The 24,092-nt window shown below is 46.0% G+C and overlaps 1 protein-coding gene across 1 annotated transcript in view; it reads right to left on the bottom strand.

The window, feature by feature from the left end:
• The window catches only part of megf6 (multiple EGF like domains 6), a 45,323-nt gene that overhangs the window by 6,037 nt on the left and 15,194 nt on the right, over window positions 1-24,092 (bottom strand). Inside the window, exons 5-24 of the mRNA XM_036537629.1 lie at window positions 18,025-18,147; window positions 14,672-14,794; window positions 13,112-13,237; window positions 12,548-12,670; window positions 11,621-11,743; window positions 11,395-11,532; window positions 11,177-11,299; window positions 10,500-10,622; window positions 10,016-10,228; window positions 9,693-9,824; window positions 8,456-8,584; window positions 7,950-8,078; window positions 7,291-7,425; window positions 7,054-7,188; window positions 6,290-6,415; window positions 5,531-5,662; window positions 4,579-4,707; window positions 3,592-3,723; window positions 2,744-2,872; window positions 197-325 (exon numbers count right to left, since the gene is read on the bottom strand). Of these exons, the coding sequence (XP_036393522.1) occupies window positions 197-325; window positions 2,744-2,872; window positions 3,592-3,723; window positions 4,579-4,707; window positions 5,531-5,662; window positions 6,290-6,415; window positions 7,054-7,188; window positions 7,291-7,425; window positions 7,950-8,078; window positions 8,456-8,584; window positions 9,693-9,824; window positions 10,016-10,228; window positions 10,500-10,622; window positions 11,177-11,299; window positions 11,395-11,532; window positions 11,621-11,743; window positions 12,548-12,670; window positions 13,112-13,237; window positions 14,672-14,794; window positions 18,025-18,147 (2,652 nt within the window). The remainder of the gene's footprint in view (window positions 1-196; window positions 326-2,743; window positions 2,873-3,591; window positions 3,724-4,578; window positions 4,708-5,530; window positions 5,663-6,289; window positions 6,416-7,053; window positions 7,189-7,290; window positions 7,426-7,949; window positions 8,079-8,455; window positions 8,585-9,692; window positions 9,825-10,015; window positions 10,229-10,499; window positions 10,623-11,176; window positions 11,300-11,394; window positions 11,533-11,620; window positions 11,744-12,547; window positions 12,671-13,111; window positions 13,238-14,671; window positions 14,795-18,024; window positions 18,148-24,092) is intronic.

The following is a 24,092-nucleotide window of genomic DNA, read 5'->3' as shown; positions in this document are numbered from 1 at the left end:
TTAACAATGTATGCCCCCGCCCTCCCCCCACCAAACCCACACACACACACACTAACATCCCTAAACAAGACACGCAGGATATCATTACACAGATAATTGTTCACAAACACATTTGCAGCGTATTTTAAGGGAAAGATGCCGTGATGGGCCGAGAGTGGCTCTCTCACACCCTGTTTTAATGATGTGGGATCCCTACCCAGAGTGCACTGGGCTCCAGCCCAGCCTGGGGAGCAGTGGCAGGCCCCTGTGATGTGGTCACAGCGGGCACCGTTCCTGCACTCGCACATCTGGCCGCAGTCGAGGCCGTAAAACCCGTCCGGGCACGCTGCAAGCCAAGACAGAACATCCTCTGGTTAGGATTGGATGTTACGCAAAGGAAAAGCGGCCAAGTCTCTGTAGCCGCCCTACCACCAACCAAAAAATCCAATATTAAACCGTGCTGCGCTCTGCTGCTCGTTTGCGAAGCGTCAGCATTCGTTAAGTGATCTCATATCCCCCCATCTGCGGAGTGTCCGCACCACATCAAAGCTGGGAGGCAGCGGGCCGCTCCCTCTGGGGGGAGAGAGAGGCACACAGAGAGCACGGTAATTAGAACACCTGCTGAGTCCGCAGTCCTGTCGTCAGGGTCCAGGAGCCCCGCCCCTTAAACAAAGCCAGGTTACTGTTTAAACGGAGCGCTGCTGTGGTTGCTCAAATCTGTTTTTCATTGGGCAGGGAGCGATAGAATCTGACTGTTAAAATGTTTCTCGGAGCTGTAGACTGTGCGGAATGTGAAAGACGATACAAGACCCTAAGCTGCATTTTCTAAACGTGTGCTTTTTGTTCTGATTTTTTTACTGAATGCTTACCAAATGATTAGGTGAAGGTGCACACGCTTTCCGACATAGCACTGGAAAGCTTGTTTCCACATGTGATGAGAGACATCTGAGACCTTCAAGCGATACATTCAGAACAGCTCCTGGCACTGTTAAAGGGGAGGAAGGGTACTGACCACAGAGTGATATGTCATTATGTATTTAAAGTATGCTCTCTGACAGCTTCCTGTCGTCGGCTGGGTTGGTTAGGGCTCGCTCCTCCGGCCTGCGCCTGGGATTGAGTGACAGCGGTAGGACACGCCCTCCTGTCGGGCCCAATCACAGCCTGCTTCAGTTTCTGGTACCAATGGTTGCTGATTTTAATGCTCGATTTCCTTATCCTATCTGTGCAGACGCCTTGCTCTGCTCAGCCCTACAGTCAAACGCTAACCATCGTTTCCACGCTTCTGCAAATGTTTATTCTGGGGATGTGGCTCAGTGTGTATTTAGCTTTCATGGATAACCCTATATCTGTGTTTGCCTCTGTTGTGGCTTCGCTGTAAAAATGGCCAGCTGGACGCTGCACACCCATTAAAGGCAGACTGATGAGGACACGGTAATCTAACCAGCTGTGAGTGTGTGTGTGAGGGGGGAACATCTGGGCAGAAAACCCTTAATCCCTTCTGTCTGCTGGACCTCCCGGTGCTGCGTCTGGGTCTGTGGTGATGATCCGACAGCAGATTTCTCTCCACTAGCAGGAGGGAGTCACAGCTTCCATCACTGCCCTGAGGATACAACTGTCTGAGTCGGAACTCCATTTAGAAACCTGCTGTTAATATCACCATTTCAGATTTTTACCCAATTAAAGGGCTTTACCAAAAAACAGTGCTAGTTTGAGTGCTAGGTTGAGTGGGATGGGTTTGGCGTATTATTTGCTTGGTATGTGTAGAGAATGACACGAAAGTGAAATGCTTTGATTGCGCTGATCACGGGACAGATGTGTGCATTTGTGCAGGACTGCGTTTTTGGCCTGAGAGTGCAGTAATTTGTTTGTCCAGAAGAGGACACTCTCCACACACTTCTCTTTCACTGTGCACATGCTTCGAGATGCATGCACAAAATTAAATTTGACCAGTGTTTGTACTTCTGTGAAATTGAGGATTTCAATTTCATGGCCCACACAAGCCAGAGTCCTAAATGATTACTTTGCCACTTAGTAGACTTCCTGTCTTTACTGCAGGACACTCTTTAGGAATACCCAGCGCTGTCCATGAAACACGCATTTACATCACATGATTCATTTGCTGGAGCACACCCCCACCCTCCCAATTAAAGCAAAGTAAAGCTACAGCACATGCTTCTCTGTGCAGGGCTGGCAAAGCTACCTTGTTATAGCTGTTGCTATATTCTGATGAGTTTTCAGTGTGAAGTTTCAGGGATTTAGCCAGACCATACCCATTTAAAAACTTGATCTCAGCTATAAAAACTTTACATATCTGCCCAAACTGAATAGCACACAAGAAGCATAGTTAGTAATTGAATCACCCTAGATTGTGTCTGTGCACACAACAGCTGGGGAAATAGCTTTACCACAGAGCGACTGTAAAAAGTGATCCTGTTTTAGCCAGCCTCCTGACTAACCACACTGTGAGAGGGTGAGCTGGAAGACCCCCTCGTGGGCCTGTGTAGATTGGGCCTGCAGTGACAATAAATGTGGGTCTGGTGTGAACAGTGCCAATCTATGACCTTGCTGTGAACTCTGATAGTGTGTGACTGTACTGATTTAAGCAGTGACTACACTGGTTCAAGCTATATGAGTCTGGTGTGAGAGGTGCAAGTCTGTGACTTTGTTTTCCCATGAGTTGTGTGAGTCTGTGACTTTGTTTTCCCGGGGGTTGTATGGGCCTGTGACTTTTTTGTGGTGTGAGCTGTACGGGTCTGTGACTTACGCTTCTCACAGAAGGTCCCGGCCCAGCCAGCCAAACAGGTACAGGCTCCGCTCACATGATCACAACCTGCCCCATTCTCACACTGACAGCTCAGCTCACAGCCTGGGCCATAGCTGCCCTTGGAACACTCTGAGGGAAGATCATGCCAAATGTATGAATGAAGGACAAAATTGCACACATTCAAAGCATGACACATACACAAGGACAAAAAGTATCTGTCAAAGAAACAGAGTGAGTACATGCACACACAGACACATACACATACAGTACCAGTCAAAAGTTTAGACATACCAACTTTCTTTATTTTTACTATTTTCCATATTTTAGAATAATAGTAAAGACATCAAAACTATGAAATAACCCAAACCTGATTATACAGTGACCAAAAAAGTGTTAAACAAATCAAAACTATCTTTTATTTTAGATCCTTCCATGTTGCCAAATTTTTTTGTTGAAAACAAATTCATACATAGGTATCAACTTCACTGTTTATATTTGCCTAAGAAACAGATTTCAAGCATTTAAGCATAAGACTTTAGATCAAGTCTTTGAATGCATGTTTCCCATTATCTTAATCAAGTGTGTCCAAACTTTTGACTGGTACTGTATTTCCTCAGGATTTTTAGGTTAAATCTGAAGGAATGTACACTGTATCATGGATTTGACAAATATTAAAGTTTTGCCTGTAGATGGCAATGTTTCTCTGTAAATCTGGAGTGAGTTCTGGGGGTGTGGTGGTGAGGCAAACAATGACTGCACACGAACTGTAGTTCACATCACCAATGAACATGTGTGGTGTGCAATTTCTTGGCTGTCACTCAAAGTTGGTATGGGGGTGCGGCTCTTACTCTGCTCACAGCGGTCCCCGGTGAACCCTGCCTCGCACGCACAGCGCCCACTCACGGGGTCACAGGTCAGGGCACTGTTGGCACACTGGCACTGCTTGGCACATCCTGCACCCCAGAAGCCCACTTCACACACTGCGAAACCAGGGACGGAGAAACAGGGACAGTCTCAACGCAAACAGCGGAAATGATGTAGCTCATACTGGTTTGGCTGAGGCAGGTCTAAGCAGGAATTTTTTTTTTTAATTGACTGGAGTATTGGGTAAAGCATCTGGGTAAGGCTGGTCTATAAAAGTCAGGAGATGTTCATGGTAAAGCTTGTGTATATAAGCTACATGATGTTTGGGGTAAAGGGGGTCTATATTCATCTGAAGACATCTGGTGTAAAGTGGGTCCATATTATTATAGTGAGAAGTTGGGGTGACGTGGATTTTGTCAGCACTTCGGCCTGAGCTGCTTGTTTCTCCCTGTCTGTCTGTGTGGGTGTGTCTTTTGTTTTTGTTTACAGGTCCTTGTGTTTCCTTGTCCCGCCTGCCTCCCCGCCCTCCTGTTACTCGGCCACGCCCATCACCTGAAGCCTGTTCCACACACCTGTATCTTGTCCCCTCATCATCTCCCTGCCTTCATATACCCTGCTGTTTTCTTTGTTCTTTGCCAGATCGTCTCAGTTGTTTCATTCCTGCTGTTTGTTTGTAAGCCTGTTCAGTTTCTGCTTGTTATGGACTCTGCCTATCCCGGATTTCTCTTTTACTTGCCGTTTTTGGATATTGTCTGTTTTCCACTGGATATTTGGCTACTGGTTTAGACTGTTTTTCTGACTTCAATTTTTGCTTGTGATTTTTGGATTTGTCGGTAAAGATTAGCCTTTTTGTACTGCCCACATTATCTGTGCCTGGGTCCTTTCCCCGCAGACCCTGACAGATTTATTAACTGAGAGATGCTGGGGTGAGGTGGGACTCTAAAGGCAGCTGCCAGTCAGGTGTTGCTCACTTGTCTTGCAGTCGTGGCCAGTGCGCCCGGGCGGGCAGGAGCACTCCCCTGTCACAGGGTCACAACGGGCATCGGGGTGACAGCTGCAGGGGTGCGTGCAGCCCGGTCCATAGCTCCCGCTGGGACAGGCTGCAGGTGGGAGGGGGAGGGATGAGAGGGCATTGAGTTAGAATGGCACCAGGCTATCACAAATGAGATTTGCACTCAATGCTCTCTGATTGTGAGAGAACACAATCTTCTTACGCTATATGGCCAATATAAAGCAAGATTAAAGAAAATGTTCTAAAACATCACTGTCAATGTGGATGCAGAGTATTAAGGTCTGGTCACACCTAGAAAAATAACTAGAAGTGTAATTATAACTATACATTTAGGTATAATATAAAAATATACACTTGCTCAAGGTCAGGAGAATGAGGGTAATCACACCACAACGATAACAATAAAACTGACCGCAAACGGTAATGATGGCTATTCTTGGTATTTTTTTTTGTTTTATTAGTAACCAGTTATAGCTGGTTTCCTAAATGTGAAAATAATCTTGTAATTTTCCTATTGTACTCTATAAATAGAGGCAGAAGGTGTGCTTCAAAAATAAGAGGAAAAACTCATAATGCTTTTGCAAAAAGCTCCTGCTGTATGAAAAAACCAGCCCTCTTCTCAAGGTGTCCAGGTGACAACAGGACATTCTATGCTAATTAAATTCAAATTCAAACAAGCTTTATTGGCATGACCATACAGATGAACAGATGAATGCTCTGCTTGCCTTGAACCAGAGTTCATGGAAAGGGAGGATTCACAAACATGCTGAACAGTAACACTTTCTTTGCTGTGACTGTAGCAAAATTAGTCATGGTTATTTTACCATTAGCGTAATTGCATTATATGGCTATACACTTGGCCTGCTATGGCTCTCTCTTCTGACAGAGAATGCACGCAAACTCGGTCTCACCGTTCTGGCAGAACTCTCCAGTGAACCCTGGGCCACAGTCACAGTAACCTGTGTCCTTGTTGCAGGATGCCCCATTCTCACAGGAGGGACAGGGGAACTGGCAGTTGATGCCCCATAATCCCTCTGCACAATCTGTTGCAGAGAGGATGGACATCAGTCACTGCAAAGTCACTGTGAGAACTGCTCCCTCTTTCAACCACAACAGGACCCAAGGGAGTTCAGTTTTTTTTTGTTGAATTCTTTTTCCCTAATGGATTTCTTTTGTTCTATCCTATTGCGGTTTTGTTGTAATAATAAGGTGTAAGTACATCACATGGTACATCTGAAGGTAATGCTGAAGGTCCTTCTCTGAGCTCTGCTTTGAAAAAGGTTCACATCTTCACAGGGTCACATAACGTGCTCAAGCACAGCACTCACTACACCTGTGTGAAGACTCACTCTGTCCTATATCTCTTTCAGAGTTGCAACGTCTGGTATTACTTTCAGAGCTCATGCCACTAGGAGGGGAGAGAGACAGTGAGAAAGAGAGCAGGGGGGACCTCACGCGTGAGAGGGAGAGGTAGAGACAACGAGTACCATGGGAGGTGCAGCAGGTGGTGCTGTTGAGCTGGAACGAACTGTGGGAAAGAATTAGGCTCTATAGTAAGATAGTGTGCAAGCTAGACAGTGAGGAGAAAGCCAGGGACTTCAAAAAAGGTGCAAAAGCTTAGTGAACTTAAACACAGTCACAGAAAAGGGGGCGGGCGCTCATGTGCTCACCTTGTTGGCATGCCGACCCAGTCTTCCCCGCAGGACAGATACACTGGCCCGTCCTGGGGTCACATGGTGCACCCCCACAGTCACACGACAGCTGACAGTTCTCTCCAAAGTGTCCAGCACTACAGGCTACCCCAAACATACAGAGAGGGAAGGAGAGTTTTGTGTGCAGGCTACTCCAAGGAAAGCCAAAAAAGGCAAAGAGTGGAAGAAAATGTAAATGGTGTAAGAGATGTGTACTGAAATTCTTTGCTCCTTTCTTTCACTTGAAACATCACAGAACTCCCTTCTCTTCAGTAAGACAACAGTGTGTGGATCCATGACCTGACCTCACATCAGATTCAAAACAGAACAGAACCCAGAGGAGATGGACCCCTTGTTTGCTTTAAAACACAACTCAAAAGGAGGTCTGGATAACACATTAATGTTGAAATATCCCTGAATGTTATCTTGGAGGGTCTTTGGGGAAATGGTATTATGGTTAAAACAGAAACAGAAAAGTTATTAAATACCTCAAGCCCCTCTGAGCAGAGAGTCCCTGAAGCTGGAGGAAAGGCAACTTTCCACCAGCAAAAGGAAAAAAGGATATCTTTCAAAGAAACAGGGGGAACATGCGCATACACTCAGACACTCACACAGACACAACCTATACACACACAATCCTTTACACATGCTTACAGCACACACAAAGCACACTGGGACATATCTGTGCTGTGTGTGGGTGTGGATTGGGGTGTGTCTGTAGTGTGGGTGGTGACATTGCTCACCTTGGTGACACCGATCCCCATGGAATCCTGGGGGACACCTCGAGGCACAGCGTCCGCTCTGGGGGTCACATGTCACTCCAACGGCACAGTCACATCGCTGCACACAGCCAGGGCCGAAGAACCCCACCTCGCACTCTGGACCAGAATAATGAGGGGTTACTACTGCCTAAGTGACCTTGGGAATGGATCTTATCCACTCACGACCCCCATTATTCCCCCTCTCAAACTGACAGTTACCTTGCTGACACCTGTTGCCCCGGTAACCAGGCTTGCATGTGCATGTCCCATCCTTAGCGTCGCATCCCAGGGAATTCTCCACCACGCAGTCACACTCCTCAGAGCAGCCTGCTCCGTGGCTCCACCGCGGACATGCTGAGGAGAGACACACACACACCATCAGTCCCTCTCACTAAACCACATCAGGCTGAGCTGGTCTGCAACAGACTAGATTGGTAACAGATGATAGACATTTCAGTAATACATGATCTCCTGACTTCAACCTGTGATATTAGAAACACTTCTCTTACCACAAACATTTTCAATCATACCCATCATAACAGATGGGGAAGAGTTTAGAATGTGTCTGTAACACGCACTCTGGCTATGATGTATCTGTAATGCACCCCCTGGCTGTGATGTCAATAATACAGTCCCTGGCTTTGATGTGATGTGGGATCAAAGTATTTTCCAAACTCTGCACCCTGAGTGAACAGGTGATGTTAGTACAGCAGCCAGATGTTGTTTAAGCCACCTGATGCAGGCGGTGCAGCATGATGTGGGTGAGGTGCATGATGCTGGTGCGGTTGGGGGATGTACTGCTGGGAGATGCTGGTGTGGTTAGGAGCTGTTGGTGGGAGATTGGTGAGGTCGGGGCAGGTGTGCGGTGCGGTACTCACGCAGGTGACAGAAGCGGCCGTACAGCCCCGGGGCACACAGGCACGCCCCATACAGCCGGTGGCAACGACCGTTGTTGGGGCAGTTGCACCTTCGCAGGCAAGATCTTCCAAAGTACCCCTGGGGGCAGCCTGCGAACATGGTATCCACACCAAGGATGAGCAGATCAGTCTTGTTCTGCTCTGTCTAGCATGTATTAAGGCAAACATCTGCTTGCTCAAGGAGTAGAAGGGATGTATTGAGGTTGATCGTGTGACTTCTAATGGGATAGCCTGGGATTAACCATTCTGGACAAGGTGCGCATTAAATATTCCAGGCCTTTGTCTGGAGCACGCACAGCTGCCACAGCAATAAAAGAGAATGTGCAGTAAACCAGAGCTCCTGAAGTCACAGTAATGAGGGAAACTGTGGAGGGACCCAGTGAGCGCCATGCCGGCCCGCTGTTTGATTTTCAGCAGGCCTCTTTGAAAGCGCTTCCCCAAAGCAGGCGGGCAAAGGAGGCCCCTACCGTCCTCGCACATCACCCCCTGGACCCCCGGGGGGCAGCGACACCTTCCAGTCACAGGGTCACACGAGCCTCCGTTCTGACATCGGCAGATACTGTTACAGGCGGGGCCGAAAGTCCCCTGCGGACAGGCTAGGGAGAGGCGCAGAGGGAAACGGGGAGAGAGAGAGGGGGAGGAGGGAGACAGACACGGGGGAGAGGAAGGGAGAGATCATGGGGCAGCAAGGAAGAGAATGCAATGAAGATGGGGGAGAGAAAAACAAAGAGTGGAAGTGACAGAGGGAAGAGGGGGAGAAAGAGTCATTCATACTTTTTTTTTCTGAATCCACAGGATGTTGTTTACACCACCAAAAACCCATTAACAATGCCACTTTGAGGTCAGGGCCTTGCAACATTTCCCCACTTAACAGCATTTGCAACTTGAAGAGGGAAAAACCATAATATTACAAACTGAGAAGAAAAACAAAGCTCACCAGCACACATATTATGTGACCAATTTCTTATGGTTTGGCCAGAAAATGACACTATAATGAGGATAATTAAGCTTATTTGTAAATGGTTGTATGTGCCATCACACCAGCGGAAGAAATTCACACTACAGAAGCTTGTTAAGAAACATTTAATCTTTTGAACAATGGCTCCTTGGTTTTAACCCTGATGTGGGCAGTCTGTGCTCAAGGTGGTGTGTTTGTCTCATCCCTGGATTCTCTTGCAGAAAAATAGCGCAACCAGTAATAACTGAGAGGCACGCTGCTGCATGTAGCTGGTCTGGATACGGTACGCACTCAACTCTCACCACTCTCTTGCTACTTTCCACTCCAGTTCCCCTCAGTACCTCTTTCTAAAGTTGGTTGTTAGGAGTTCACCTGATCCTACTGTGGAGGAATGACTTACATCTGGAGTTAATGAGGATTTGATGGAAATGTGCCCGAATCGAAAGATTGAGGTGACACAGTGAGAGTGTAATGGAGATGAGGTGCTGACACAGCTGGGTGTAAAAATTCCAATTTGAGGGATATCTCAAGAGTTTGGACAAGTTTTAACAATGCGTAGTTTACTGAGGATGCCAACGAACTACAACACCGGGTTTGGTAAGCTGATAGTGACGCAGTGGGAGTGTAATGAAGGTGCAGCGGTGATGTGGGAGGGATAATGAGCATGCAGGGGCGACACAGCGGGAATGTAATGAAGGCGTGGTGTGGATGCGACACCGTCAGGGCCTCGGTATGCGGGTGCTCACTCTCATTGCAGACAATCCCAGTCCACCCAGGCAGGCAGTCACAGCGGTCCCTCTCCACACTGCACAGGGCCCCATTCTCACAGTCCTCACAGGTCAGGCTGCAGTCCTCCCCAAAAGTGTCATCCAAGCACACTGAAGAGCATACATGCACACAAAATACATGTATATGTACACAATGCTCACACATACACGAACAAATATACCAAAGCGCAAAGATTGTCACGAGACAGTTTGAGTTTGTAATACAGAGCTAAGTGGAGTGTCTTCCTGTAGACTCTAAAACACAAACTGGAGACCAACTCAAGGAGGGCACTTGACTTTACCGATCTTGCTGGCGAGGGAGAGCTCCCCACGCAGATGCTGGCCACCCTCCTCATCCTCCTCAGTGAAGGGCGAGTGCAGGGCCGCAGTATAGTGCAGGAGCTGCGGCGGTCTGCGGAACAGCAGGTCGGGCAGCCGCAGCACCTCCAGCTCTTCTTCCTCCCCCTCCTCCTCCTCATCCTCCTCATCCTCATTCAGGTCGGTGTCGTACAGAGCTGGCGACAGAGGGCTGATGTTAGAGTGGGTCAGACACAGGTCTCTTTCTGCTTTGTGGCTTTGTTATACTGTGTTCTCACTGCCCTGTTCTCTAAAGATAGGGCAGTGACCCTATCCAACCCTGTGAACCCCTTACCTCTTCCCCCTTCATTCAGAACCCCGCAATTATCCCCTTCCCCCAAAAACCTCCAAAACCTTACTCTGACCTGCCCTTCCGTGAGTAGAACTCCCCACCCACCATCCCAACCCCCAGGCAGAAGCAGTACTCACGAACACATGAGCGCTGGTCATAGTCCAGGCGAAAGCCCACTTGACAGAGACACTCAAAGCTCCCCAGGGTGTTGACACAAAAGTGGTCACAGCCAGACGTCTCAGCCAGACACTCATCCACATCTGAAATATAGAGGCGTGCTTTTGACACGGTCTGAACAACTCCCCCGAGCAACGCTCCCACACCTCTGAGCCAATACCTGACTCACGACTTCCTCAAAGACCTTAATGGCTCTCCAAATGTACTCTGCTCTCTCAGTGTCGTAAACTCACTTTAGTGCTGCTCAGCCTCCAACTCGTTCCTCCTAGTCTATTTTCACAAACGCACATGACATGCTTGTGATGACAAAAGGCAGGACTGCAGCAGCGCTCTCTGCCAGCGTCTCTCTTGAACTCCTCAGAAGTTAATATGTGTGGAAGCGACATGACTCCACGGTAGATGTTCCAAAACCGCAACGTAACCTGGACATACAATCAGAGGCCTCTTTTTAAAATAAAAATTTATGTACTTGCGTGTCGTGTGTGGATCTTTGGATGGTGTTCTGGCAGTCACAGAGGCTTATGGGGCCCAGCAGTGATTACGAAGGGGGTTAGTGGGTACAGCAGAGGTTAGGAAAGGGATGAGCGGGCATAGTGGAGTGCAGTGGGAGTGTGTTGCTGGGCGGAGTTGCCCTCACCGTCACAGCCACAGCCGTCCACGTTGAGCCTGTACCCCGCCCTACAGCTGCACTCGTAGCCCCCAGGGTAGTTCTTGCAGTACTGGCTGCAGCAGGCCTCCCCACTCTCACACTCCTCACTGTCTGTGGGAACAAGCAGGGAGCAGCCTTCACTCCAGGTGCGACTCCTTCGCACGCACACCTGAGGAAGTGTGGCACGTTGAATAGGGGACACCCACCGACGCAGTTCTTCCTGTCCTCGGCCAGCTGGTAGCCTTGGTTGCAGGAGCAGAGGGGGCCGTTCGTGGTGTGCTCGCAGTGGTGGGAGCAGCCGCCATTGTTCTTCTCACAGCTGTTGACGATCTCCATCTCGATGCCTGGGTGCAGGGTGACACAGAGAGCCAACTGTTACCTCACGCTTGGCGGGTCAGGTCCTTCAGGCTGGCGGATGTCATCCATACTCACGGTAGCACTGTTTCCCGTCAGCTCCCAGCTCAAACCCAGGGTTACAGACGCAGCTGAAGGAGCCCAGGATGTTCACACAGCGGTGCGCGCACTTGGCCTGCCCCGAGCTGCACTCATCAATGTCTATAGGAGATGGCATCAAAACATGAGATGCTGTGAGTCACTGTTACAACAGGCAAGACTCACTGCAAGTCAATGAATCACTGTGACACAGTTATAAGGGAAGATTCTGTGATACTCTGTGAGACACAGTACCACATAAAGAGATAGTGTGGAGATGGTACAGAACTAATATAAGAACACACGACTGACCATGACACTATTACATTACATTACATTAATTTAGCAGGCACTCTTATCCAGAGCGACTTCCAGCACAAAAGAACATAAGTGTATCCACTGTAGTTGAATGAGCAACAGTGTCAGACCAGTATCGGACTATGTTTCAGCTCTGAAAGGCTTGGATGTGATGATCCTAATGAACATCGTGAGGGATTAAGTTACCAAAGCTTGTGCTGCACAATGATTGAGGAGGCTGCTTTCACCCCCCACAGCTCACATCAGGGCAATAACCTACTCAGGGTCACTCATGGGCATAAAGTCCTATTTTAATGATCTGGAACTAAGCCGACCAGATGATGCATACCATATTTTCACTGCAGTAGCTAGACATGGTGGAGTATAAACAACCATTACAATTAATGGTCTGACTGTTAAACACTCAATTTAACATGAGTGTTTGCATGCTGCCTGAAAAATGAGTAGTAATGAAAATGCTCTTTTAATACACAGCCTGTTTTTACCCACTTCAGAGGAAGGAATCATAAAATATTGTTTCACTTGGAAGAACTACACCAATGAGTGTGTGTGTGCATGTGTGTATGTGTGTGTGTGCGTGTGTGTGTGTGTGTGTGTGTGTGTGTGTACCTTCGCAGCCCTTGCTGTCCGCAGCCAGTCTGTACCCCAGATTGCAGCTGCAGACTGCCAGCCCATTCTCACTGCTGCATCTCTGTGCACAGCCCCCATTCCTGTCCACACAGGGATCCTTCACTGCAATGCCCCAGTATCGAGAGAGACAGAGCAGCGTGAGAGGGAGAGATCAGAGCAAGAAGGAGAGATCAGGGTGAGGGGCAGAGATCAGAGCGAGAGGGAGAGATCAGAGCAAGAAGGAGAGATCAGGGTGAGGGGCAGAGATCAGAGCGAGAGGGAGAGATCAGAGCAAGAAGGAGAGATCAGGGTGAGGGGCAGAGATCAGAGCGAGAGGGAGAGATCAGAGCAAGAGCAAGAGAACAGGGTGAGTGTGAGAGAAGACAGGTGAATCTACAGATTCAGTACATTTAAACTGTACATAAATATGATTTCGTGGCTTTCTGGTCTTCTGGCTGGTCTCGTGGCTTTCTGGTCTTCTGGCTGGGCCAGACAGTAAGCGCATCAGAGGGACCGGGATAGTGTGAGAGGTAAAAGCCGAAGGGGGCACAGGGGAATACTCACATTCGCAATGCTTGCCATCTCTCTTTAGCTGGTAGTTTTGCCGGCATTCGCACTTGTAGTGATTATCGCCCATGTCCACACACCTGTGCTCGCAGCCGCCATTCTTCACAGAGCAGGAGTTCACCGCTGCCAGGGGAAAGGCAGAAACACATATGAGAGGTAAGCAGTCAGCTTCATACCAGAGACCACCCCAGAAGAGGGAACCCTGAGGCATATTCGTGCAAGGAATGCTGGAGCGTACAAGCGGAACTGATCTTCACATTTCCAGGATCCTTCTCGCACTCATTTCCAAGTATTTCCTCTCTTAAAGACTTACGGACAGATTCTAATACCCTTCCTACCTGGAAAAAACTGTTTAATTAACCAGGAGATCCAGTCTTCTCATGTTCCTTTGAAAGGATTTGGATTTGAAAGCATTATCTGTTTTTTTCCCCTTCAATTTCTGTGCAATGAGAAAGTGATCATGTACACATGATCATGTCACCTGCAAGGTTTACTGTACACTTCCTAGTGTCTTCACATCATCAGGGAGCTATCTGTAGAGAACAGCTTCTGAGAGTGTTTTATATTTCTCTACATCACTCCAATGAAAAGCTTTGGCTGGTAGTAATGAAGGTCTGGATCAACAGCTAGAGGAGGGTTGGATTCTAAGTTTAAAGGAAGCAGCTCAGAATTTTCATTGGTGTATGTAAGAAGCTACTACCGATTTCAAAACATAAAAATTTTCACTGGATCTTGCCTTCAAAGTCAGTAGTCAAAACTGAACATGAGCTGTGGAGTTATGAGAATGAATTCTTTCAGAGGATATTCCATACTTGCCATCCATTTTGGCCCCAGGACACTGCACTCTATCCCACTCTGATACTACCCATAGTCCATGTTTAGCTCTGCCCCTAGTCCTGCTCTACTGGTCTCTGCAGACTGATTATTCAAAATGATTTATTGACATGGCAAATTACTAAGTCAAGTCTGCTCCTTCAGGGTGCCCTAAAGAGAGACGTGATGACACAGCCTGGCTGTGAATGAAGAGGAGGGTTTATATATATCGTGATGACTTACGCAGACTCAACAAATTAGGCACCCACTCACCCCCAGCAGCCCCAACCCCCCCCCCCCCCCCCCCCCCCATCACCCCGCATTTTCACATCCTTAGAGACTGGAAAAAATGAAAGCTGACTTCATGACTGTGGGAGATGTTCCTAATGCTTGGAGCAGATTCTTTGGCTCCTGCCGTTTGGCTTACATGTACCACGCTGCCCTGCCGCCCATTGACCTGTCTCATCACATCTGCTTCTTCAGGAGAAGAAGGCATGGCAGCAGGGGGCTCCGGATGGAGGCTCTTTCACCTTAAGTAGTATGTTCTGGTTCTGAACGCATTCAAGCAGTAAACACATGGAATTTGGTTCAACATCAGCTCATGTTGTCGTCTTACAGTACTCACAGAACGTCCTGTTTCTGAAACACAACAAAGAAAACAAGCCCCTCTCCCCTATGCCGCTCAGGGACACGTGTGCAGTGGATGAGCGTGTTGGTCAGTCGCTGGTCGGGCGGGTCACTCACCGATGCACGTGCGTCCATCGGCGTGGAGGCGGAACCCCTCGCCGCATTCACAATGGTACGACCCGTCAGTGTTCACACAGGTCTGCTGGCAGCCACCATTCAGCTCCTCACACTCATTCACATCTGAGAGAAAAGAGGGAGGAAGAAACAACAGTGACAGAGAAGTGAGAGGAGAAAGGGAGGGAGAGAGAGACATAAAGGCCTGCAGTCTGGACCTCATACTGTCCCTCATCCATGAGAGGCACTCTGCATGCTCTTCTTCATTGTTACAGAGAAACAAACTTCTTGTTCTCACTCAGAGAAACGCATGACCTCACTCCCATACCAAAGCTCAAACGTGCGGCTGTGCTTTCAGGTGCGTGCACTCTGATTCCCACGCCTGCCAGAGGCAAAACGAGTGCCATTTAAAATTACCTCAATATTAAACATTTTATAACCACCAATTATTAGCAAAATATGTTTATCCTCTTTGTTCCCCGCAAGTTAGAATAGAAATAAAATCTGAAAGAGCAGTTCATGCAACAGGACCAGGGCATCTGTTTTCTTAGGCGTTACAGAAGAGGACAAATTAACAAGCAGTTTAGGGGCCATTGCTGTGTTGTGCTTCAGAGTGTGGCATACAGACTGGGTGATGCAGTCTCATTTGTTTCTGATCAGCTCCGTGACGCAACTCAGCATTTGCTTTGAGATGAAAGTGCCCTTATTTGCCAGCAAGACCTTCTGGAGTTCACACAGAAACATGAAATGTGATGTTTATTGGTCTTTTATGTACCCTTCACATCCTGCTTTGATACAATGCAATTAAGGCACCCGTTAACATTGAATCACCAATATTTGCACCATAACACGTTTTCCCTATTAGACGTCTCTCTGTGTGAACAAAGGAAACATTTGCCTTATCATAAACACTAACAACAATATGGTCAGTGTCCACTAGGAAGAACACGATGAGGAGCGCCCTCCCTTGGGAAAAAGGTGTAAATGCAGGTAGAGAGAGTACCTTTACTGAGCTGCTCAAATTCCCCTGCCCCCTCCCCCCCTCCCCACAATCACGTGTCCCAAGAAGAGCTATGCATGCTGCAGAAAATGTGAAAGTCATCCATGGATAATGACAGTAAACTTCACATCTGGTAAACAAATCAGTGCAAGCCTGCTTTCTGTGCTCTTCCTGGACATCCGGATTCACTGCTTTCTTTGCACTTTGGTGGGGAGAGGAGGGGGGGGGGCATGGACCTCAGAACCTAGAGTGTTGGGGGAGGGGGGCGTCATCAACCAATTTCCCCGTGACCCCCACCTATCCAGGTCACAGACTCTGGTGAGAATTTCCTTCTCTATAATTAACTCAATGTCCTGCATGCAGAACAGCTCTTAGAAAGACAGGGTCACGGAGCTCACAGGGCGCAGAACATTTTCCAAGCCAGCGCCGGGACTGATGTCATCTGGCTGAGTATCTGGGGTTACGGGGAGTTGTGTCTGGTATCAGCCAAACTGCCAAATGCCATTAGCTAATCAAAGATGTTAAAAATTAATTTGGATGCAGCTTACCTATACGTCAACTTGTAAGCTATGGGTCCATGTCTGAGTAATGAATTTTCAACAGCTCTTTGGAATGGCTTGCATATGTGTCAGAAAACGCGCTCCCGGTGAGAAACAAGAGTGATGATTCTCCACGTCCTGCGTACCAGCGTACACCACACTTGTTGCCAGGATATACAACTACCACAGAGACAAGGTTGTTTCTACTCTTCCACTAAGATGACATCTGTAGAATTCCCATAATTTCATCTAAATATTGTATAGACAGATGTCCTTGGCATAACAATATCCTGAGATGATCTAATGCCTGAGATAATATCAATATCAGTATTTGGGGCTATTATCCAATCCACTGTACCACATTTGCACAGTGTTCCAGCAGTTTTACCAACTTGTATTGCTGTAAGTTTCTCAAAATACCACCAGTCTATGGTCAGAAGAACCACTGGACAGTGTGTGATGGATAGACCACACTCACTGAAGCCTCTTTCCCTCTTTTCACTCTTCACTAAAGGTTCATCAAAGTACAAGAGAGAACAAATGCAAGGTTTCCAGAAAAATGACAAAAAAAAAACAAAATTAACTGAGCAACTTTGATTCCTAAGTGAGGTTCTAACTAGTAAAGTGGGGCACCAGGCTACGGTAGCCAATAAGACATGAAGATCCCAAAATCTACAAGTCACCGGATGTATACAACGTACTCTCAGTAAGATGTACCATAACACATCTCAACCCATGGTCTGCCCTAGACCAGAAGGGAACATCAGAGATCAGAGATCATGAGACACATGCACAAAATTAACAAGCTATCAAAAAATAAATTTAATAATCCTTAGGGATCGTTTGAATATTCCTCCTCTTGTTGAAGTGCATTGTTTTCCAGGAATCGTATTATGTGCAAGGTAATGCATGTGGGGCAGTGTCAGAGGTGGACCTTCTCAGGGCTTCTCGCGTGAGGGCTCACCATGTGGTACAAAGGATTTCTTTCACGCAGGCTTCTTGTTTCATGTCTGCCTGTCTCTCTGGGGGCTGAGTCAGGGGAGGGGAGTGTGCATGCATGTGGTTAGCGCATTACGCTGTGACACCACCGTGACCTCCAGCGCAGGGAGACGGGTCTCTGCACGGGACGGTTAGGCCCCAGGTGCCTCGCAGGTCACAGGCAGCTGTCTGAGGAAGCACGCAATGTCAGCGGGGCTTCACTTTGTTGCCCTCTCCGAAGTGACCTCTGTCACTGCGGGCATTTATGGACAGAGAGAGCAGAGACCACATTCTTCATTATTAAACACTTGTCTAAAATTACCCGGTTTGCCCAGGGAGTACGAAACTTTGTGTGAATCTCTGAGGTTTTTTGAATGCTCCGAGCTTGAGTTTACCCCTTCCCTATCACACACCCATGGAATAGGGGCAAAATATACGGGAAGGGGCAAATCTGCACCTGTGTGTGGGCCAGCAGCCTCCTTTCTGCTGAGTCACTGCGCTTATTCACACCTGCTTGAACCTGCTGTCTCAACAACAGTCTGTACCTCAAACACACCAAACAAACTGCAAAGTCAGCATTCTGTCAAACAGGCAGTGGGGGTTACCCAAATCACCATGCCATTACAGTTGCAGGCAAATGGATGGGGTCAACCAAATTAGCATGCGGGTATATGAGGGTGATTGATCAAAATCAAGATGATGTTTGTCTGTCTTGATGAGAGGACTATAACCTCATTTTGTATGCACATCTTCGGCAACACTTAAATTTTTGCGCAGGGTCAGAAGGGGGGGTGACATGTCTGTCTCTGACCTCTGACCTCTGACCCCTGACTCCTTACCCTGACAAGCCCTGCCATCCTGGGCAAGCCGCTGGCCTTCCAGACACTTGCAGTAGAAGCTGCCGATGGTGTTGCAGCACTGACCCCCACAGCCCCCGTTCCCGGTCGCGCACTCATCTACATCTGCAGAGAGAGGAGAGACATGCGACCACCTGTGCTCAAAAAAGAGGGTGACATTATCAGACACAACACTGTCTCACACAGTTTTCCTTACCCTCCTACCTGGCACCTCTGCTGTGAATGAGCAGCAGATCCACTAGCAGGTTTCATGTATGCCAGCACTCAAACCCAAATCATTCAGTTATTATCAAACCCTCCTGCAATTTTTTCTGATCATGGCAGAATGCTTTGCATGTGGTTTGACTTCATTGATCTATATCTCCCCCCTTTTTTTTAAGAGGGGAGAAATGATCTCTTTCTCCAGGACTTGAGCTTTCATGCCCTTGTTCTGTGATGGATGTTGAACCCTTGGGTACGACCTTCCCTGCTGTCTCACAAATACTAAAAGCCGTAATAAAAGTGATCCCGTAATGACCCACAGACTCAGGAGAGCGGGGTACGCATTTGGGCCCAGTGGGGCGGGCTTAGGGTATTCAAGCACTCTGACCCTCTGACGCCTGGCATGTCCATCTGAGGTTATAAAACCAGGTCCTTCTCAATAAATGAACAAAGATGAACTCAAAGGTAATCCTGCAATTTGTATTTGAACTGAATGGAACTCCAGGGACACCAGCAAGTCTTTTCAGTGGCAGCACTAAGCAAACTGAGGATATTTCTGGCCACACTACAGCAATAAAGCTGAACCTCTTGCTCTTTTCTTTGTATGAGAGTTCCCAGCGCATCATGGCTGCCCTGCACCCCATGTGGGTCTGACATGTCAGGTTGGTTCTTTTTCTTTTTCAGGTTCAGGTGGGCCTCCATCTCTCCCTCAGGCCCTTTGTGATGTAATGAGAACACACAGCACAGTGACAAAATTATGCAGCACAGTCAAGAGATGGATAAAGCACAGAGATGAAAGCACACAGCACAGTCAAGAGATGGATAAAGCACAGAGATGAAAGGACACAGCACAGTCATGAGACGGTATAAAGCACAGAGATGAAACACAGCAGAGTGAGGGACTCAGACTCTTCTTTCATCATGTTTAAGCAAATTGCAACCTTTCTAGTTTCTCCCCTGATACAGAAGAATGAGAAAGGATTAGCCTAAAAACTAACTAGCAAAAGAACTAGACGACTAAGGAACATGAGACTAGGGAAGAAGGATAACCTCATCCATGTAAAGCCACAATGTAGACTGATTCAAACTATAGCATATTAAGGGCCTTTCTTCAACGTAATCACCTGACTAATATATGTAGGCCTAATTCATGCGTGTTTTCCATTAATGAAAAGGCTGTAGAAATCCCCAGGTATCTCTGGGGGTATTCATAAGGGAGATAGGGGCGGCAGTGTAGCACAGTGGTTAAGGAGCAGGACTTGTGACCGAAAGGTTGCTGGTTTGATTCCTTACTGGGGCACTGCTGGTGTACCCTTGGGCAAGGTACTTAGCCCTGAATTGCCTCAGTAAAATATCCAGCTGTATAAATGGATAACATTGTAAGTCACTCTGGACAAGCGCATCTTATCATACTACAACAGTAACATCATCAGACTCAGAATGAACTGATCTCAGTGAGAATGACTACAGAACAACCTGCTTATGAGGACCTTATTAAATTCATCTCTCATGACTGTCAAACTGAACGTGTCAGAAGTGGAAACACAGTGTAACACAGAAGCCATCTGAGATCCAACAGCATATTCAATAGTGCAAGATGATTAAACAGCCACATTAACGTTCAAGAACAAAGCCTATGATAGAAAAGCTGAGTATCCTGTTTTATGTTGTTACGCACATCCAGTTGAAATACGTTGATGTAATGTAGTAAGTGTGGCATGAGAACTCTTCATGCCATTACTTTATATTATGATTACAAATGGTTTCCAGCTTGCTTATTTACCCCGTGTGTGAGAAGTCCATATTCCAGAGAACTGAAAAAATAGTTCCATTTCTAATCAACCCCCCTCCTCAACACACACACACACACACACACAAATCCACACATGCGTACACACATACACACACTCACACACACATGCACGCACATTTTAATCTGAACCAGTACATCACCAGCAAAGAATGCCATAAAAACCCATTATGAAATGCGACAAGCCACTACCGATGCAATGAAGCAGTCCAGTATGATCTGAAGCCATTGTAATTAGGTTTTGCTTTGTTTTCTCATTCAACTGTGAACATATCTAATGTGTAAAATATGGAGCTTGCTAAGTGTTTGGACCAAATATTAGCACTTAGGTTAGCGAAAGGACAACTTGTCACTTTGTTTAATTCCACCACTGAGTATTAAACTATGGTCCACCACTGAGTATTAAACTATGGTCCAAATGCATTTAGTTTACAGATATTATTTGCATAATGAATGCTGACAGAAGCACATTTTGTTTAGGTTTCCTCTGATATGTATATGTCTAGCTATCATTTTCATATTTGACCTTTTAAACTTTGACACTTCCTGTCATGGGAAAATGTGTATCTTTCTTGAGAGGGCAGTAGAAGAAAGACCCAGATTCAACCATATGTGACTTCTCCAGTCAACCAATGCACCAATTGAACAAAAGAGGCAACTTACTACAATGAGGAGAATATTTCCCTTAAAACGGCATGGTAGTTTTTATTGAATCTGAGGATGCGTGCATTGGAAGAGTATCTGTATGCAACAGAGGAGACAGAGGCAATGGTCTTACGCCTGCAAGAGTCATCTGTCTATTGTCCTATACTCAGTCAAAACAATCACATCAATTCCAGTTATCTCAGGTGCACCTGAGATAACTTCCATCCATGATGCTTCTTGTGAGGATCACAGTAAACTGGCTGCTTCCCTGTCAATCTTTGAACAAGGAGATCTGTCTGCCCCTCTCAGACAACACTGTCTCTCTGAAGTCTGCCCTAATTTGGCTCAGAATCACAAGGCTGTGGAAAGCCAACTCCGCAAGAGTGAATACTGTTATGTTACTTGTTTTTTGGCTAAGGAGAACATAAAACATACTTAACACACCAAGAAGTATAAAGTGCTACCAAACATTTAGCAATAAATTCCACAAATAATTAGTTTCTAGCCCTTAACAGCGATAAACCAGAACTTGTGGAAGTTGTCCTTCTACAAGAGTTCAAAGCTGGCAAGAAGTGGAAGGCGTTAAAGTCAGGGTAACTACCATAATAACTGTTTGTGTCATTAAACATACAGAAAGGCTCCACTAGCAAGCAAAACACAAACATATGCCTTGTTTCAAATAAAACACAATCATATGTACACATAATACATATAATCTCATACACTGACAGAGAGAGGCTGTATTACATTCAGCCTGTAAAACGGTCAGCCTGCAGTATAGACGGCCTGCAGAACAGACAGTCTGTAAATTCAGCCATCTGAGCCCTGCAAAGTGCAGTTCCATAATATTAACTTATTTTTGTGAAAAAAAGTATTCTTTTTCACATATGATGGTGATGATATTGCCAGACAGGATGGAAATATCATTAGGTCTGAATCCATGTTCAGAAACCTAACCTCTCTGTAGTAACCTGCAGACAAAGGACTCACCCATATCACATACCTGAGAAAAACAGGATCCATAAAAAAGCTGTTTCTAGGAACGAGAAGATAAAGTTCAGAATTGTGCTTGAATCAGATAAATTCATATCACACAAACCTGTGTCTCAGAGACTTTTCCCTTCTGAATTATGCTGGCCAGTGAGTTGTTTAGATATTGGAACAGAACAGTGAGAAAGAAAATGTAAAAAATCCATCAGATGCAGAGAACAGACACAGGCAAACTGCCAAGAGTGCTCTCAGGTTTATGGACATACATTTTTATCATTTGTTCTGAATACAAACGAAATAACCTAGCTGCTCCTCCTTCTCTCCTGGTGTAAAGAAATTATTGGCTGTCAAAATTCCACCATTATTACAGTTGTGTTTAATATCATGTTTCCTGTGAGGGGAAGCAGGCCAGTCTCAGTAGGGACACTCTCTTACTGAGAGTGTTAGCTGTAGAGTGCTACAGGTCCACCATGTTCAATTAGAACAAACCAGACACCATGGACCAAAAAATCCCATCTACAGTTATAAACCTGCTACTAGGCAATCATACTATAATGCACGGTGGTTCCTCTCTTTCTGAGCACATCTTCTATCTTACCACACACCAAATAATTCTCTTGAAATTATCTTTTTCACTCTTTTACCAAATAGGCTTTAGAAACTGTTTTTCACAACATAAAAATGTAATATTAATATTATAATTCACAATATTATAACGAACAACTTAAATGAGTATTCAACGCAACTCAAGTCAATTCAACTCAATTAAACTGATTTTACCACTCATTGTAGTTCTGAGATTAAAAACTATTGGACTGGGATTGGGTACCCTGCTCTAATGTTAACTGACACTAAATAACAAACAGTAGAGTAATATAAAATCCAACTGTTATGATCATTAATTAACTGCTTAAATTAAATAACCCAAGTGATTTACCTGAAACATGTATGGTCTGACTAGTTAACATGTTCATTATAGACATTGCAGCTCCTCTTTTCAGAAGCTTGCTGTTTGTTATTAGCAGTGAAGGGACAGTGAGGCTTCATATAAGCCACAATAGGTTTAATCACAGACTCACATGAACCCATCAAAAAACACTTCATAGCAAAGCACTATTATTTATTCAAATCAACAATAATGCATGACAGTCCCATCTATTTGGGGAGTTCATGAAGCCATGAAGTTGTTTTTCCTCAAGTCTAATCTTGCTTCAGCCATAGTCACATGAGTGCCTGTATGTTTACATTTACATTTACATTTATTTATTTAGCAGACGCTTTTATCCAAAGCGACTTACAAAAGTGCATACAGCAAGTATATGTTTGTCTTTTTAATATGGTTGATTAACGTTATTTATTTTCCACCAGTCATTTCCCTGAATTTGTATATTTTCAGTAAACTCTACTTGACTAGCAGTAGACAGTGGTAGACATGTTGTTGAAGTTTGCTGTTTGAAGGTGTATCGTATTAGTTGCCCTATACGCTGTAGTTGTACAAATCTGATAGTACTGTGTCCTCAAACAGACCTTGCTCTCAGCTGAGAACTGTCTCATTGTGGAACTGTACACATCCTGTCCCCGTACTGTCGCTATACTTACTGTATGCACTTTTGTAAGTCGTTTTGGATAAAAGCGTCTGCTAAATAAATAAATGTAAATGTAAATGTAAATGTATATCTCAGGTCTAAAACTGGGCCACACATCTTAAGATCATACTTATCATCAACATGGTAATTTCTCTAAAACACACTGGTACAACCTATTACTTTCTCCAATACATACTGCTTTCTCCAACACCTACAGATTTATCCCACCAACATTTGCTGTCTTGGTAACTGAAACCAACATACTGCATACATCCTTTGCAGTTGCTATACAGGTGTATAGAGAGGTCAACCAGAACTGGAATATGATGTGACTTGTGCCATTCCACAAAGCCTCAGAAACCAAGGATGGGTCGCCATCACAATTGCAGGCCACACCCACACTTGGTTTCCAAGGACATGCAGACTATGTCAGCAAAAAAAAAAGCAGAGAGAAAGGAGAGTTTGGGTGCTTCAAAAGAGGAAACAGCACAGACAGTATGCATACCAAAAGTGACCCCCCACATGGTCTCCTTGTTGTGCAAAAACAAGCCCTGTAATTGTGGCCACACTGCACACTGCATCTTCCCCTGAAAGTGACGATCTGAGGACCAGATGCCTTTTTCTTGGTTTCTCATTAGCTCTACGTTCACATGTCAGATGTCCCACTGGCCACCACCCTCTGACCTTTTCTCCCTGAGACTGGGTCTTTGATCCCAATTAGACAGTCGACTGAAGACAGAGGACTAATGAGCTCTTAATAACAGAAAAGGACTGGTGGTCAATTACTTTTCAAAGAAACAAACTACTGAGAAAGGGGT

This window comes from Megalops cyprinoides, chromosome 9 (genome assembly GCF_013368585.1).
Source record: "Megalops cyprinoides isolate fMegCyp1 chromosome 9, fMegCyp1.pri, whole genome shotgun sequence".
Taxonomy (NCBI): Eukaryota; Metazoa; Chordata; class Actinopteri; order Elopiformes; family Megalopidae; genus Megalops; species Megalops cyprinoides.
The sequence above is the reverse complement of the archived record's forward strand: the minus strand, read 5'-3'. Positions and strand labels throughout refer to the sequence as shown.